The 12165-nt window shown below is 38.2% G+C and overlaps 1 protein-coding gene across 1 annotated transcript in view; it reads right to left on the reverse strand.

Annotated features, from left to right (window-relative positions):
- Window positions 1–1201: 1201 nt before the first annotated feature.
- Window positions 1202–12165, reverse strand: part of LOC102807103 (malonyl-CoA decarboxylase, mitochondrial-like) — a 128159-nt gene continuing 117195 nt past the window's right edge. The window contains exon 10 of the mRNA XM_085505554.1: window positions 1202–2261. Coding sequence (XP_085361680.1) covers window positions 2023–2261 — 239 coding nt within the window. The 3' untranslated portion in view covers window positions 1202–2022. The remainder of the gene's footprint in view (window positions 2262–12165) is intronic.

The following is a 12165-nucleotide window of genomic DNA, read 5'->3' on the forward strand; positions in this document are numbered from 1 at the left end:
ATCATTTTATGATTCAGTATTGAATGTCGGACACTAAATAACGCCTTCATTGCTTTATTCTTTAACATTGATTGTGCTAATTTAAACTTCCCATTAGGTGTAATCATTATACCAAAGTAGCAAAATTCTGTTACTGCTGTTATGTTTTGTCATCTAGCATGAATTTAAGATTTTTTATCATTCTGTTACCAGTGTTGAAAGCCATTACTTTTGTTTTATTTATTTTATTTTACAACAAAATTCCATTGGTTACAGTAATTTGATAATTTGTTCAAACAATTTTGTAACCCATCTTGAGTTTCTGACAACAATACAAGGTCATCTGCATACAAGATTGAGTTTAGTGGCATGTCGCCAATAAAAACAGGTTTATCGATGTTTTCCCCAAAGATCTCTGGTAAGTCATTTAGAAATATATTAAACGGAGTCGGTGACATATTGCAGCCCTGTTTAACTCCGCATGTTAATGAAAACCCCTCAGTTATTCCTTCTGGCAACTTTACTTTATATTGTGTATCCTTGTACATTGACTTGATAATATCATAGAAATTACCATTTATACCTAAATTTTGTAATTTTAAGAAATAGTGCATCTCGCTTTTCTGAAGTCGACAATGAAGCAAAGGCATTTTCGATGTCAAAATCGCGAAACTCTCCCTTTTTACGCAAACTGGGAAGTTCGAATTACTAAACGAAGTACAGGACGACGAAGACGAAATATCCAAGAACCAACATATACCAAAAATTATATCTCAAACGTGAATATTTGTGGTGTATTTTAAGTCTAACCGGACCGGGAGTGTCAATTTCTTAGTACTCTAAATATATTTTAGTATAAGGTAGTAATAAATGATTTACTTCATTGAACACATACAACAATGCATATTCTCACTGAGATCAGTGACCCATAAACGTGTATCACCAGTGATCAGTCAAGTAGAAGCAGTCAAAATATTTTATCAGATTTTTTCAATTTTTGCATGATAATTTCACACAGGAAATCTGTCACTCATACTAAGGGAAGATTTTATACTGATGAATTAGGTGACCAAGTTTTATACAGTTTAGAATAGAATCAGTAAAGTTAATTTGCACACATTAACACTTGTTAACAACAACGACAAACATTTGCCCCTTAATATACCTTTCCTTTCCATCTTTGATGATATGGGCAAGGTAAAAAAACTAATCCACAGAAATGTTTATTTAATTGAAATTACTTTATTACGTAACTTATTGCACAATATATATATATATACATCCTGGAAGTTTATTTCAAGCTTGCCATCTCCACCCGTTATATCAAAACCCCAGCAAGATTTATAGTAAATATTTCAGACAATAAACCACATACCTTATTGCTTTTAATTTCACAACACATAATAATATTTATGAAGCATGACATTTTTATAATTTGAAATTAAATGTAAAAACATATTACCTAAAATATTGATAGCAATGAACAAAACTATAATTTGCTTCCCAAGTATTGTGTGACTTTCCAGCTCACTTGTGGCCACTTATGGCTTTCATGAGAAAGAAAATGCAAATTATACTGTTTTTTTTTAAACTGAATTTAACAAGCAGCCTCTTGGATTAGATAGCTGCAATGTTAGCAATGCACATTTCAATTAAAGAACTGAAGATATCATAGGGAAATGAACAAATCTGAGAGAGGTCTACCTGAGGTACACATATGTATAGTATCAAAGCAATCAGGCTTGCTGTTTAATTTCAACAAGAAGTCGAAAATATCACTTTTTGTAATATTTGGTATATTACAAAAATATTTATCAAAATTGGAGAATTGACGAAATCATCACGAAATGAACAAATCTAAGAGAGGTCTACTTAAGGTATATATACACGAAGTATCAAAGCATTCAGGCTTGTAGTTTTCAAGAAGTCGAAAAAATAAAAAGGTGACACTAGATGACGGGACAATCACTAATATGATAAAAAAAATTATTGGTGGGAAAAATTATGGCGAAACAGAAAATACAAATGATATATACAGATTTGTTACAAATTGCTTAAATGTGCTGTGTAAATTTGATTGTATTCTGCGACTAAATCTAATACTTGTTGTGTGGTCTCAATATGATGTTCTTCCATATATCGGCGACTGTTCCAGTCTGTATTATCCAGGAAATATCTATAATTGACCATAAGTCCACAGGATGCTGTCAGGCCACGTGGAGATACGTCACCCAGCCAATTAATACGCCATAGTACCGCACCATTACGTAAATGAAAATTGGCTACAAATAAATGAAACATAGAAAACTATTATAGCCTTGTAGTTTGGAAATCTTACAGCAGAGAAATAGAACACATGAAACATCAAGAGGTCAAGTGGCAAGCAAGAGACAGTTTAAATATGTGTGTAAGCGATCATGTTTCAATATAATTGCAAAAATAAAAATAAAACTATGTAAGAGCAATTTGAGGGATCCTAAAGACAGGACTGCTTGTTTCTCACCAAATAGTAGGGTTGTACAAACCTGTTTGTTTACTTAAGGTACCGTATTTATCCGATTATAAGCCCAGGGTCCTGAACATGGAAAATTGCCAAAAAGAAGGGGTGGGCGTTTGCCAGGAGATCCCCGGCAAAAAACAAAAACAAAAAAAAAACGATAATTCGCGAAAATTGACAACACGCAGATCGAACTGCGACAGGGAATAGAACGGCAAATGAAAACATGCAATGGAAATAAATGAACAATATGCAACACTAGAAGTAAAACAAAAATAATGTATTGCTTATAATGTGGCAAATAAACCAGAAATAATAAAAATCGACAGTGAGAAATCATTTGAATTAGGATTTCCCCGCCGACAAACACACCCAATACGCGTGAACTCAAAATGAATTAAAATGTCAGGAGTTAAACTGCGTAAAATGATTTCCGGTCTCGACAAATTACAATAAACCGTCATACAAGATCAATAATAATTTACAAATTTACACAGTAAAAATTAATTCATAGCTGTTTGAAAAAACTTCTCAGATCTTTATTTGTGCGTTCATTGCCATCTTCGTCAAACTCAAAACCCTCAAAAGTCCAAGTCGGCGTCATTGTAGCCGTCGAACAAAATCCCTACAACTTATTTCTGAAGTTCGTCGATATCGTCCCACACAATTTGGACTTAGCACTTTTAATCCACGGATTTTGCAGTCTGTCAGCTTGGCACTTTTCATTCATGTCTAATAATAAAGAGACAAGAAAAATGGGGTCGCTCTGCTGCGATGGCACGCGATGCTTTTGTTTACAGTCTAGCAATCAACCTTTATGCATCTGCTTTACTGATTGGCTAAGAATGACATCACTACCAGTATTTCATCATAAAGGTCAAATCGTGACATTGCTTTTTTATCAGACTCGACGCTTATTAATCACGGCGAAAGTTATCATTCAGCAAGTTCCGGCGGTTTTAATGTCTCACTATATGGATATCGCGGTGGACTTGAAATAGTAAGTTTTTTTTTATCCAACGACAGAAGAATAGTTTTCATGACAGAAATGCAATAGCGGTGATAAAAGATGGTAAAAAAGTTGGCAGTCTTCGGCATGACATTGCAAAATTGCTGGCCCCAGTTATGGATTCGCAAGCTGCTACAAAATATTTATATAGCCAAAATAACGTGATTTCAACCATTCGTTGAATCGTTTCTAAGGAAGCTTTAATATTTATTTTTATAGACTTGCTGACTGTTATGATTCTGAACAAACTCAGCGGTGAACGCGCTGCCATGAAGGCAGAAAGCTGTCACAGCTATTTTGCGTTCACCCCTTGTTTTACGCAATTAACAATTTTATAAGTATCACGACAGACTTCAAGAAAGTCAACTGTTAATACAACCACAGTCAACGAATAGAAAATAGTTTTTTTTGTTTTTTAATTTTGTGTAGAAAAAGACCCCTGGGCGTGTGCCCGGATATGACCTCAACTTCTTTATTGTGTCAAAAGTGGGGGTGGGCGTTTGTCCAGGCATGGGCTCTTACCCGGATAAGTACGGTATAGATGCAGGTTCGTGGGCACTAGGAGTGAAATTTTTTTTTTTGCTTTTTCTTACCCAGACAGTCTTGGCTAGATAGTGTAAAAATTTCAGAGCATTGTCAATCATGGAACATACTCAAAATTCGATTTAAAAATATAGTGAGCCGAGGCACACGTATGTGATTAAAAGTCCCGAAATTTTGTTTACGTTGCTCTTTGATTGACAGGTCACTGTTGATGTTATATGTAAACGAGTTGCTGGCCTCAGTTACGGTGTGGCAATGTGTTACTTCCTGTTCGCGACCCTGTTTAACTTACTCAAGCGCTATCAACTAGTCTCGCAAACTACAAAAAAAAAACAGACAAGACATAGACGCTTCCAGCATGCAAGCGGAATACAAAAAACATACAGTTGTAAATGATTGTAATTTTTCATTTCGCTGAACAATCACCATGCTGATAGCATTGCGATGCAATGGATAAACACCATTGCTGTGCTGTCATCGATAACTAACTTTTCAGTGGCAAAATACACAAACGTAAAATGCTAGGTTAGGCCACACCGACTTAATTGTATGGATGACATCCACGCGCGCATTAGTTTTCGCCTTTTCTCAAAAAAAAAAAAAAAAAATCTCCAACGACGAGTCTCTACAGATCGGTTTTCTGTCCGGAACTTGCCGACTCATATTGTCGCAAAGCGCCGGCTTGTCGTAAAACTCTTTTTGGACTATCTAAAAACGTGCCAATTTTGTCGTAAATGATCTTCTGCACATGCGTATTGCGTTGCCAGGAATACGTGAGCATAACAGTTCAGAGGAAAAACTGAGGGATTGTTGTAGACTGGTACGCAATTGACGTCGGCCAGGGAGATATGACGTTTACACAGCTATACGAGAGATTGGTTAAAGCTAACCCCCTACTGTGTAGAGAGGAGCAAGCAAGGACATTTCTGTATCATTGCAATGTTTTGTTAGTTATTGTCATAAAGTAGTGATATGTACATTCCGCCTTGACTTGTACTGAAAATGATGTCCATGTTGTACCTTGCATGCAGTGTTTTTGACTGAAGGTACAGTAGAACGTCGATTATCCGAACTGTTAGGGGGACATGCTTTTTGTTCGGTTATGCAAACAGTTCGGATAGGCGATCTTGTGTGGGCGTGCTCAAGTTTACAGGCTCACTACACACAAATTCTAACGCACATGACTGTAATGAAATCAAACAATAATACATGTAGAGTACGTCATTAAACACATTTTTATTTAATCAGTAATATATTGTAATAAAAATGTTGCATGCTGGAATGTTAAAAAGTGTTTCAAAATGTCCGTAAAATGTAGCCATAATAAAGTTCTTGGGAAAACCAAGTCCCGGAACCAAGTGAAGACGGATTTCTCTGAATGATCGTCATAGGCTGTTTTCGTCATCTTTCGTTTCAGTCCTGCACTTGAATCCATTTTACTGAAAAAATCCAGCAGCTTTTGTTTTGCCTTGATATCGGATATCATCGATTTACCAACACCATACTCGGTAGATAGATTGCTTGCGGTTTCGCCACGTTCTAGTCGATTTATAATTGACAACTTTGCGTCCAAATCAAGCACACAGCGTTTGCATTTCACTGGGGGTAGCCACGCCAACGCTAGATAAAAGACGCTGATAAAGTAAACAGGTGAAAGGTCGCTTCGTATTCGCTGTGTATAGATCGGCTAGCGGCTCGATGTTACCAGATTGCTCTGGGATTTTCGAATGGTAAACTGCTACAAGATGTCCCGATTTTATTGGATTCAGCAAAGTTTTTAACACCTAGAACGATTGACATAATAAATTGTTGTAAAAATCCAGGTTGGCTACTGTGATCATCGGACGTAAACACTTCGACGCTGTGAACCATCAAACGGCCCGCCGACTGTGGTCATTGGTTGCCGTTGTCTGCTGATAAACCATCAAAGAGGCACACCAAGGGGTTGTCGTTTCGCCTCTCTTTTTCACTGCACTATTAAACTGGCGTCGCTTCTGTGGCAAGACATCCCAGAAGTTATTTTCATTCTTTTTTTATTCCGAAGAGGATGTGACTTCTCATACTGGACATTAAAATTAAAAATCGGAAAAAACATGGGATCGGCTCATGGCCGCGTTTCTTTGACGGCAGTGGAACACCGTACAATTTTCCCGGGAAACGTATCCGAACTGCGGTGACTTACAACTTGGTAAAGTTAAGGATCTGACTGTAAACAGTGGAGAAGACATTTGATGAAGTTTGTGTTTTTAGGACATTTTTTATTTACAGTGGAACACTGGTGTGGCGTAATAGGCTTGTCTGAATTTAGGAAATTATTGGATACTTTAATTCGTTTCATTGTTTGCGCAGACACTGTAAACAATGAACGTACACGTGAAAGACGTCGGATTACATGTTGATAACAGCTTTATTGAAAGTGTTGCACCAGGAAATCACACAAGGCGACTGTAGTATTTATTGTTCACAGTTGACTTTTGTATTACTATACGGAACACAGCCAGACCTGCATACAAACTTTGGGGGACACACAGTAGGTTCGGATAACCGAACATTTCGGATAATCGACGTTCTATACTGTACTTCATCATGACTACATGTACTAGAGCTTGTCTGAAATGGTTATACCTGTGACAGTAATACAGTACGAGATGTGTATATCAACATGTGCCTCCTACAAATAAAGACTTCTTGTTGTTCTTTGATACATTGTGTTCTGTGGTCCAATTCGTAATAGCAGCTCCGTAGTCCTGTGCTTTTAGCAGGATTTTTTTTTTGGCAGGATTTTTTTTTTCGCCCTCTCGCATTAGTTTTGGGGTCTCCAGAGGATGTCATCCATAAAATTAAATCAGTGTGGCCTTAATTAAAAACAAAAAGTACCCCAGAAATTACAGAAACATCGGCAACGAGATGCTGTTTTTAAACACTGCGGAAAAAATCATCCATTCTGCGATGCCATCTTGGTTACCTTAATCAGAAACCCCCTTGTCAGCTAGCATGCATCTGTAGCGATGTCGCAAAGTACATTGTACGGCCGTGCTCGGCAACCTCTGGTACTAAGGCACTCTATGAATGAGGTATTTCCAGAGGTCAGGGTTTGTTTTAATTTGTATGGACCCGTCTCTAATGCTCGTAGTTGAATGAAACCTGTTTCGATTTACAATAGCTGTCTTCCATTTCGACTTTTTCTCACACACACAACGCCATGACAGTTTTCATGCAAGATTTTGACACCCCGAACGATTTTACGTCCATTTCCCTGGTATTGTAAATATTTTTATTTAAATTTTTTTATAAAGACAATTGAACATCAGCAAGTGTCAGTGTATGATGGATTTTTGCAAGTTGTCGTGATGCAATAGCCATTGTTGTGGACGATTAACGTCACTTTCATAAAACGGGCATTATCTCTGTGCTGTACACTAGTTTCTCGATTTCGTTATAGCGCCCTCAGTTCTTTTGTTTTAGCTAGGGTCAGAGGTCATACTACTTAGGAAAATTTCAGACGACAAGCAGATTTCAACACATATTGTCAACCTGTCGAAACGCATTGTAGACTCAGCGATGTAAGTTTATTTTTATTCTAGATGTTTATTTGATGATTCAACCATCTCTAGTTATTTTTGAATTTATATCGAATTTATTGTCGTTTTCAATGTATTTCAATTGTTTACATTTACGCTGTACAAATATATGCAGGTCGCCATGTTTTATTGACAGTGTACTTTTTACACTTTCGTTTTGTAATTTCACCGCATTTGATTAAACCATACCTATTCTAACGCACTTGAGGGTGGTTATTTCGAAAAGTGGTTGACACAGTACGGGTATAGATGCAGCATAGACCCCGGAACAATCTCTGTTCGTGTTTTCTGGTTGGTCAGAGAGATTGAAAATTAATTAGCTCCCACAGTTTTTGTTAGTTTGTCTTGAGATTTTCACACTATTTTGACAATGTCTCTACGAACAAAATGACGTCTGGGCTTATTTTTAAAGCTTTGCATTTTCGAGCAATGACATTCGAGTGTGAAATACTGACCGGGATTGAATATATGGCACACATCCTGCTTGACAACTTTGTAATATGAAAACAAAACATACTATATATACGCCTGGACGCCCATTTGTTAATAAACAACTGATAAACGTTGTGTGAAAGTTTCACTTGAAATAAACAAGAATTGTAAGAGCTATTTAGATTTGAACTTCCATGGTAAACTGAAAAACACAAGTGGAGATAATGGCTAATTTGCATAACCATTCACTCAGTAAGAAGTTTGCTAATGCTCATAATTAAAATGGCTGTAACAGTTCCAAATTTAAACCTATTATCTTTTTGTAAAAAGTTAAATATAGTGCTTAATATGGAGATCCCGTCATTACTTTTTTTTCTCCATCTTTCTTTTTGATTATTTATGTACAGCCTTGCCAAATCCTGCTAAGCATTCAAAAGAGAATGTTTGTACCTGTTTTCTATATTTTAAAACCGTTTTTTGAGTAAGTCCCACTATTCATAATGCTGCGAAATGTTTGAAAAATTCTCTCCCAAGTGCCCACGAACCTGCATCTATACCTTAATCATACATTTGTACCAACCAGAAAATTCCTGGAAATAATAAATTTCATTTATTAGTCGTTAGGCTTAATTACGGATTACGGTCCAAAATGGAAACTATTAAAGAATATATCCGGGTCCAAAGGGAACACCCTAGGGTAACATTCACTAAACAAATGGATTTATACAACTCTACTAGTTTACTACATCACCTACCAGAAAATCTGTGGAAATAATAAATTTCATTTATTACTCATTAGGCTCGCTCACTGGATGTTGGGAAGCTCCGACGGCTGAAATTGCGCTAACACTTTCGTGCACAGGGGCCATTTGTGGTCTGGGCTGGGTCAATGAACACTGTCTGACCCGTCACCACTGGTCCCAATCTGTAGAGACCTTCCTCCATAGGTTAGAGGTCTCTCAGGTAGTAGTTAATGAAGATATCCAGAGATCTCCAGAACCCTGCATCAACATCAAACCAAGGAGTTGGCTACCTCGCGCACATCCGTCCATGAGCCAAGAAGAAAACTGTTTTCATAGTGACATATTTCTCCCTTCCTATACACCAATCGATGTAGAGTCTCCATCTGGACTTGTATAAACGTCTGGTGCCGTCCGACTGTGCCAAAGTGAGAAACTTGAATAACTCTGCCGAGAAGCTTTGCACTTGCATGAGTTTATCGACAGCCTCCATGCGTTAAGGTGGAACAACGTGAGACTGATTGAGAGAGTGCCATTCGACTGGGACAACAGACCTTCACTGGCCAATTGGACGCCACCAGTGTCAGAAGGCAGGTGAGCTCGAGTAGTAGTTTCTCAAACACTTGGTGCACTAGTTGGAAGGGTGGGAAGGGGTAAGCATCCATGGGAGATTGATAGAGTGTCTCCGGGAGAGGCGACACGTACGTTAGGAGTTTAGATCTTTCTGGAGACCGTCCCAGATACAAAGAAAGGCGATTCATTACCCACTGGAGGATCTGCCACTTGGTGTTCTGAAAGTGAATACGTCTCGAGAGGGTGTCCTAGGCACTGTTGCATATCCACGAAAGGTGGTGAGCCATTAGCTCCACTTGGTTCCAGGAGGATCTTCTCTGCTAGCTTCGGCAACATGGAGAAACTCGCCCCTCCTCCTTGTTGATGTACAACACTACTGCGGTGTTGTCTGTCCAAAGCAGGACTCTGTGGTGGTGTGCGACCTTCTGAAAATGTTTCAGAGACAGTAGAACAAACTGCAACTCCAACCAATTGATGTGGCAGCCTCCATATGTGGTCGGCCACATCCCTTGGACTAGAAGGTTCATAAGATGGCCGCCCCACCCTTGGAGCAACGCATCCATAATGAGAGTCAGCAAGGGAGTCGTCGGATCTAGGGGCACTCCCCTCTCCATGTTCCGGGAGTCCTTCCACTAAAAGAGGGCTGCTAGGGCTTTTGACCCCTGAACGTCAGATTTTGCATGTGAGTCTTGCGGCCCAGCAAGCACCTCTGAATCAGACGAGGCCGGAGAGCTGCTGACAGAACTAGACGACGAAATGAAATCATATTGCCAATAAGGCACATCAGTTCGTGTATAGAAGCCGATCCCATTGACAGGAGTTGGCTGGCAAGCTCCAAAGGAAGTTGCATCACACCTTAGAGGGGCAGACAAGCCCTTGCCCCGTGTCGAACTGCATACCCAGAAAAAAATAGGTTACGGGACGATATGGGGTTGAACTTGAGAATATTTATTAAAAAGCCCAACTCATGGAGGAAAATTGGCATTAATCGCACATGCTCCCTGTCTTGGTTGTGCCATAACCAGTCGTTGAGGTATGGGTTCAGATAAACCCTCGACCGGTGGAGCAGCTGGGTCACCAGTCTCAACACACCTTGGTGAAGACGCACGGCACTATGCACAAACTGAAAGTGAGGGTGGTAAACTCGTAAATGCTGCCCTCTATAGTCCAGTCATTCTAGCAAAAATGGGGGGTGGCAACCAGTCACAAATTGCAACAGAAATAATTTCTTCACAGTACTTTTTGGAAAGGTATCTAGATTGACATACTAAAAGTCTAGGAAAATCTAGGCTTCCGAAATATACCTAATTTGCATATATTCAAAATGGCAGTTTTGCACATTTTGCAACATGGAAATATAATTACTTGGACATATTAATTCTAGATGAGGTATTTTAAAAATTCATGATGCTATGGTACTGTTTTGAGTTGGAGAAGGTATGAGAGTGTCAAATTAGCATAAATCCAATATGGACGCATTAATATAATTATTTAGTGTAACTTCTCCTCTGGCTTCTCTTCTATGTGGCATAAATAATAAGTTTAAGATGCTAGAATACAATTTTAAACAAAATCATACAGTACAGAAAAGTTGTAAATAAGTGGTTTCCTGGGTAGACGGATGCTTCATCTGCATAAATCCAACATGGTCGTCACATCTAAAAGTAAAACTAGAGAAATGCAACACCTTGGTTGGATCTACAAATCTGCTGTACTATATACATAATAGACCATTTAAGCGTAAATTTTCAACTCTATAAACTATATTTTTTGATTTAACAAACTGTATTAAATAGTTATAATTCTGTCCAAAAGTTTATTGTTTGATTAATGTAATTGCTAATCGTCATCGCTATCTTCATCAGATATCTGAAATACATTTGTGCATTCAGATCCTTGACATTGACCACAAACTGCAGAACATTTAAGGTTGTACAGCTGAGACTGCGACAGTCTGTGGAGCAGTTGAATCTCACTATCAAGAGAAATTCAGGTGCTGCCTCCTTGTCAGTCATTACAGGAATTACGATCAGTTGTGAATCGCGCCCTGGGATTTGCTTCCTGGCAAGAGACCCTATTCGTATCATTATCATGACTTGATTGCCATAAAGGCGACACACCGATTCGAGTAGGACAGGGCCCCTAGTTCAGCCCGACGCCTACCTGAGGCGAGGGTAAGTAGGAAGACTGTTTTCCACGTCAAAAGAGTGGTGCTGATAGGAGAGGCTCAAAGGGCAGTTTGCTTAGAGCGGCCAACACAACCGATAAGTTTCAATTGGTTGGTTTCCTCGTTCGGGGTTTAGGCCTCTGATTATTATTATTATCTTTTATTTCAGGACAAGCCCATATAAAAAGTAAGAAAAGAAAAGAGAAAAAAATATTAACAAATTACACAGTATGCATTAAATAAAATCGACCACACCACATTTGCCATATACGTGATTTAAAAAAAATATCACTAGATAATAAATTGATTAAAACAGAGTTCTTACTCAACAAAATGCATTGCGAAAAACTGTAGCACATTTTTCTAAGTTTAACCTGAAAATCATCAACATGTAGTCTGGCGAAAGTCTCTGTTATACGCAACACGAATACGATTAGAATCTACCACAGGAAACTACAATACAAATTTGAACAATAACTAAGAAATAGCGTACACTTAACAGCAAGAGAACATTTACTAAATATACGTAATAACAAGTTGGCTCGAGCAAACAATCCACGTATTTGTTTTCTAATATAAATACTGTCTTTTCCGTCCTGGGTAAAATGATATCCTAAATAACAATACTGACTAACAAATGTTAG

The sequence above is a fragment of the Saccoglossus kowalevskii genome, chromosome 11, assembly GCF_978046115.1.
Source record: "Saccoglossus kowalevskii chromosome 11, keSacKowa6.1, whole genome shotgun sequence".
NCBI lineage: Eukaryota > Metazoa > Hemichordata > Enteropneusta > Harrimaniidae > Saccoglossus > Saccoglossus kowalevskii.